The 6,000-nt window shown below is 33.7% G+C and overlaps 1 protein-coding gene across 1 annotated transcript in view; it reads right to left on the reverse strand.

Moving 5' to 3' along the window:
* The window catches only part of LOC145323674 (uncharacterized), a 43,536-nt gene extending 39,555 nt beyond the window's left edge, over window positions 1-3,981 (reverse strand). Inside the window, exons 1-4 of the mRNA XM_080166120.1 lie at window positions 3,925-3,981; window positions 3,099-3,159; window positions 2,685-2,754; window positions 1,997-2,073 (exon numbers count right to left, since the gene is read on the reverse strand). Of these exons, the coding sequence (XP_080022246.1) occupies window positions 1,997-2,073; window positions 2,685-2,754; window positions 3,099-3,159; window positions 3,925-3,931 (215 nt within the window). The 5' untranslated portion in view covers window positions 3,932-3,981. The remainder of the gene's footprint in view (window positions 1-1,996; window positions 2,074-2,684; window positions 2,755-3,098; window positions 3,160-3,924) is intronic.
* Window positions 3,982-6,000: the final 2,019 nt, after the last annotated feature.

Genomic DNA, 6,000 nt, shown 5'->3' on the forward strand with positions numbered 1-6,000 from the left:
CATATTTATCAGGAAGCTCTTTATTGTGACTATAAAAAATATGACGTCATACAATGCAAATGACCAAAAATAGGCCGATATACAGACTGAATTACCAATGCAATGGTAGGCCAGTATGACGTAAGTTTTTATTGGCACCATAAGATGCTTCATTTATCGTTATTTGTAAGCATCCTTTTTAATAAATCTTTTCAAAATATAAAATAATTTTTTTTTGAAGATTTCATTTTCTTGTATGGTTTGTTAAAATGTTAACTTTATTGCATGGTAAAATTACATGGAAAATTAGACATAACAGACTAATAAGTTATTTATACCAAAAATAAATCAAATCAATTAAAGATTGGTCGAACAACTAATGTCATGCCTCGAAAAAAAAATTTGTTAACCAATAAATAGTAAAAACAAACATGAAAGCGGCTAAAAAGCTTTTAAATGGTGTTATGGCTACCATTGATATACTATGGTCAAATGTGCCCCATAGTTACATTCGCATTGAAGAAAAAATAATATCTGTATCATAATGGCATTTGAAAAAGTCTAACTAAGTTTATCTTACATACGGAAGGACAGACTGACTGACAGAATCCACCAAAGGAGAAAGGGTACATTGGACTATAAACTGCACTAGTACCGAAAGTTTTATGACTTTTGGGTACTTTTATTAAATCTTATTTGCTGTTATCAAACTAGTCGTGTCTGAACTTGTCAACCAATAGTTTTAATCTACAGAAGGGGTGCTTATGTTATCAGCAATGGACTTGGATATTAATTTGTCATCCATAGTCCTATCCCTTAAGATTCCTGATACCTACCATACCAAAATTCTGGTCTTACGAGAAATACATTTTCTAAATTAAGTTTGCAGTTTCCTTTTTATATGATCCAAACTTGATATCGATATATTGGAAAAATTCCATCCATACAACAAGGAGGGAGGGAGGGGATATTAGCCGGTGAATTTTAATGGAACCCAAAGTGTTAAAGTTATTTTCTCTTATTCGTTAGCTTACAAACTGTGTGTATTTTTATTAAAATGCATTGGCAAGACTTTTTCGCCCATTCTATTCTACAGAAGGGGTAATTTAGTTTTTCTTAATATGGGGTGTACATCAATGTATCGTCTATTGTCTTATCCCAAACTATCCCTGCCATAAATACAATATATATACTATACAATACATATTAGAATTTCAAATTTTGTCTGTAGAATATTCAATAGGATGTATAAGTTATTAAAGCTTCAATTTTGTACTTTTACAAAGACGACCTATAATACCATTTATATCTGGAAGGGAGAGGACAATGGGATGTTTATTAAAATAGTCTCCAACGTTTTCTAATAATACGTTTTATTAAAATAGTCTCCAACATTTTCTAATAATACGTTTTATTAATTCGTTGGCTCACCAACTTTGGTGACTTTTCTTGAATTTTTATAGTGTTCATTAAGTTGAGTATTCAAACGTTTCAACCACTCATGAAAATCAACATATGGGGTAATTTTATTTATTAACAAAAGGGATGTACATCAATTTATTGGTCATTGTCTTATACCTTTAGAACCCTGCATCTATATACCAACTTCTTTAAAAAGGCAAAACTCATTACTAAGCATTCAAATTGCAGACAAAGGTCGTGTAATCAAAAGGTTTAGTGTCTATAATAAGATCTACAATTTAGTAAACAAAACCCAAAAAGTACTATTTTGTAGTTTTGTAGAAGCTTTTATAGTGCCTATAATAAAAATATATATAAAAATGACGGCATACCTACCATTGGTCAATTAAAATGTATACTGTTCTACCATTGGTCAATTAAAATGTATACCTTTCTACCATTGGTCAATTAAAATGTATATTGGCCTGCAATAGGTTTTTTATTCTTTGTATTTGCCTTGATTGGTCATTTTTGTATATTATAATTTGCACATGCGCATATAAATGTTTAATTGCACTAGAGAAAAAAATGTAAAAATATTTGTGTATTTATTTACCTGCAATTTTGGATGCTAGTACAGTGTCCACCGTCGGGCAGGAATATCATCACATCCTTATCTTTATAGTCGGTGCCCTAGATAGATAGATAGATAGATAGATAGATGAACTGCCATCATTACACTTGGAAAAAGAATATGCAGACATACAGATAGATAGATAGATAGACAGATATACAGATAGATAGATACCTGTTGGTGAAAATAAACAGCTGAACTGCCATCATTACATTTGGCAAAAGAAAATACAGACAGATAGACATACAGACAGACATAGAGATAGCTGATAAATAAACAGCTGAACTGCTATCATTACACTTGACCAGCGGATATACAGACAGACATACAGATATATACCTAACCTGATGATGGAAATTAAAAGCTAAACTGTCATCATTACACTTGGCAAGCGGATACACAGACAGACAGGCAGATAGATAACTGTTGGTGAAAAAAAACAGCTGAACTTGGCACTTGGCAAGAATATATACAGACAGACAGATAGATTAATAGACAGACAGACACACAGACAGACAAACAGACAAAGAAGATAAGAAGCCAGACAGAAAGATACATTTTAATTGAAATAAACAGCTGAACTCCCATCATTACACTTGGCAAGCTGTTAGATAGATAGATAAACAGACAGATAGACAGACAGATAGATAGACAATCAGACATATTATACCTGTTGATGAAAATAAACAGCTGAACTGCCATCATTACACTTGGCAAGAGGATAGGCTGATAATTCTTCCCTAGAAACACAAATCATATTCATCAATGAACTGTTAATATACTGGTACCCAAAGTTTTATAACAACGTTATATTATTCATTGGTTCAAAAACTTTAGGTACTTTTATTGTACTTTGATTTGTTACTTCTAAACTAAATCAATAATAGTAATAGTGTCTAAATTTTTTAACCTAAAATCTTAATGTAATTTTGTTTATCATCATTGGGTACTATATACATCCATCGGCCCTTATAATACCTGACTTTATATATAACACATTGATACATTTCCAATTGTAATTTTTGGGTTATTGCGGCGCTGTTTACCAAAGAAAATGTCTTTTTTGATTATTTGTTTTGAATACCTGACAAGCTTAATAGCCGTAGAGAAACCAACACTGCACACCAGTAATACACAATTTAAACCTGTAAAAAAAAAAAAAATAAGTGTTTCAATTTAAAATAATTTTTAGTAGCTAATATCCTCTGTAATTTGAAATGTATGTCCACCTGTCACTTCGTCTGTTAGAAACAGTATAGGTGAACGTGATTATAATTGAACCAGACCCCAATATAAACCTTTCCCCGCCATCATATGGGCTACTTGTCAGGGATAAGACAATCCTTATAATAAAGTAACAGGATGTTTGTGTGTCTGTCTGTGTGTTTGTTTGTACCGAAGGATCTCGTTTATCGCTGAACCGATCGGGTTCTCCTTAACAGGGTAGCTTCTCATAGGCCCGGGGAAGGTTTATAATTATTTTGGGGGAGGGTACCACCACCCTCCCAAGAGAAATGACAAAAAAATCAAATTTTTAAAAAATTTATGGGAGACTTCAACGCCAAATAAAGAGGTTTCGTACGTAAAAAAATATCGTAGAGACTTTAACAAACAAAAACATTTAAAGTGCCACTAGAGGCCTCTAGGGGCGTATCCGCTAGTGGCTGATAAATTGATGTACATCCAAATGATGATAAACAATATAACGCATCTGTAGATTAAAATTAATGGTTGAAATGTTTAAACACTCAATATAATGATTTAAGTAATCATAATTCAATAAAAGTCCCCAAAGTTGTTAAGCCAATGTTTAAAAAAAAGGTATTATAAAACTTTGGAGACTAGTGTAATAAACAACTTAATGTTCCCTCCGTCCCTGGCTACTAGTATTTTATAATTGAAAATATTACCTTTCATTTTATGATTTTCTTCTCGTATAATCAATCTATAGATCAATAACCAAAATTTAAAAAGACAATAATGACAACATCCAAAACGAGCGAAGCACCAAAACAGTAAATTATCTAATTCTTTCTAGTTGACTAAGTAAATTTTATGCTCTTTTAGTAAGGGATATCTTCACACAGGGGCGTCCAAGCTTTTTTTTTGGGGGGGGGGGGAATTCGTTCTTGGGAGGGGTAAAATGGCGGGCGAAGCGCGCCGCAAATTTTTTACCCCCCCCCCCCCAAAAAAAAAAAAAAATGTTTACCCCGGGGGTAAAATTTGCTTGGGGGGGTAATTATCCTTTCCTGAAATCTGTTGGCAGGGGTAAATTTTTTTTGCCCCCCCAAAAATTTACCCCTGTTGTAAATTTTTTGTGGGGGGGGGGTATTTTTGGACGTATATGTCTTCACAAATAATCTGTAGTTTTTCTATTTCCTCTAGAAAATCACACAGGTAGACAACGAAGTTTTAAAATGACTGATTGATTTAATTACTCAGTAATTCGCTACTCTGAATATTAAGGTTCAAATAGTTCCTAAAGTAACAACCTTTGGTCAAGTATCAAAAGTGGGACAAAAAATGAAAAATAAAAAAAAATTTACCCCCTCCAAACGCGTTCTGTGTCTAAAAAGCTTATTGATGTCTTTGGTTTAATTGTTTCTCAAATATTCTTCAAAACAAGAATGATTATTGTACAAATGACTAGGTAGCGCAGCATTTTATTGTTTAAATCAGTGTTGCGGAGCCGTAGCCGGGAGCCGTGGAGCCGCCATATTTTGCTGGAGCCGGAGCCGTAATTTTCGTTAAAAAACGGCTCCGGCTTCGGACTAGATAAATAAAGAGATTTACTATCCTTATACTAAAGTAACAGGATGTCTGTGTGTCTGTCTGTGTGTCTGTGTGTACCGAAGGATCTCGCTAACCGCTGAACCGATCGGGTTCTCCTTAACAGGGTAGCTTCTCATAAGTCCCGGGAAGGTTTATAACTATTTTGGGGGAGGGTACCACCACCCTCCCAAGAGAAATGACAAAAAAATCGAAATTTTAAAAAAATTAGGGGAGACTTCAACGTCAAATAAAGAGGTATCGTCATAAAAATTAACTTTAACAAACAAAAACATTTAAAGTGCCACTAGAGGCCTCTAGGGGCGTAGCCGCTAGTATATTATAATTTGGTAACTCTGTTTTGTCATGTGCAAATGCCCTTATTAAGTTTTCCAAGTCCATTTTTATCAAAAATTGAACTTATAAAACTTTCAAAAGTCGAAAATAGACGCGGGGAAAAAAGTATGTCGAGTTTTTCTTGATTTTAGGTCGGAGCCGGAGCCGCACTAAAATCAAACGGCTCCGCAACGCTGGTTTAAATACTATCTATAATACAAAGTAGAACGATGTCTGTCTGTCCGTTTGTCCGTCTGACCGTCTGTCTGTCCGTCCCTTAAATTTATATTTAAATATGTCTATGTTGCGTTTGACGTTTATGTTTCGTTGGCTTCTCTTTGAATTTCAAAAAAAATGATTTTTTTGTCATTTCTCTTGGGAGGATGGTGGTACCCTCCCCAAAAATAGTTATAAACCTTCCCGGTACCTATGAGAATCTACCCTGTTAAGGAGAACCCGATCGGTTCAGCGGTTAGCGAGATCCTTCGGTACAAACAAACACACAAACACACACACAGACACACAGATAGACATCCTGTTACTTTAGTATAAAGATATACTAAGTAAAACAAGACCTAACGGACGTACAGACTTATTTAACTAGAAAAATTCAACCACCATAATGTTACTTAACTTTAGACGCCATAAGATGTCATTTTTTATACCAAAAAAGTTAAAATGATAACAACAAAAGATGTTTTTTTTATATTCTATACCAGGGAAATTAAGGGATAAGACAATTGATGATAAATTTATATACAAAAATTATTTTTCGTATTCATTCGAACCCGGTGGATAGGAACCGGTTCTCATTCATACGAAAAAACTATGTCTAGCATTGTATTATATCCAGCTTTCTACGAATATAAAATGTACAATCA

The sequence above is a fragment of the Acartia tonsa genome, chromosome 7 (assembly GCF_053477335.1).
Source record: "Acartia tonsa isolate MP-2025a chromosome 7, ASM5347733v1, whole genome shotgun sequence".
Classification (NCBI taxonomy): domain Eukaryota; kingdom Metazoa; phylum Arthropoda; class Copepoda; order Calanoida; family Acartiidae; genus Acartia; species Acartia tonsa.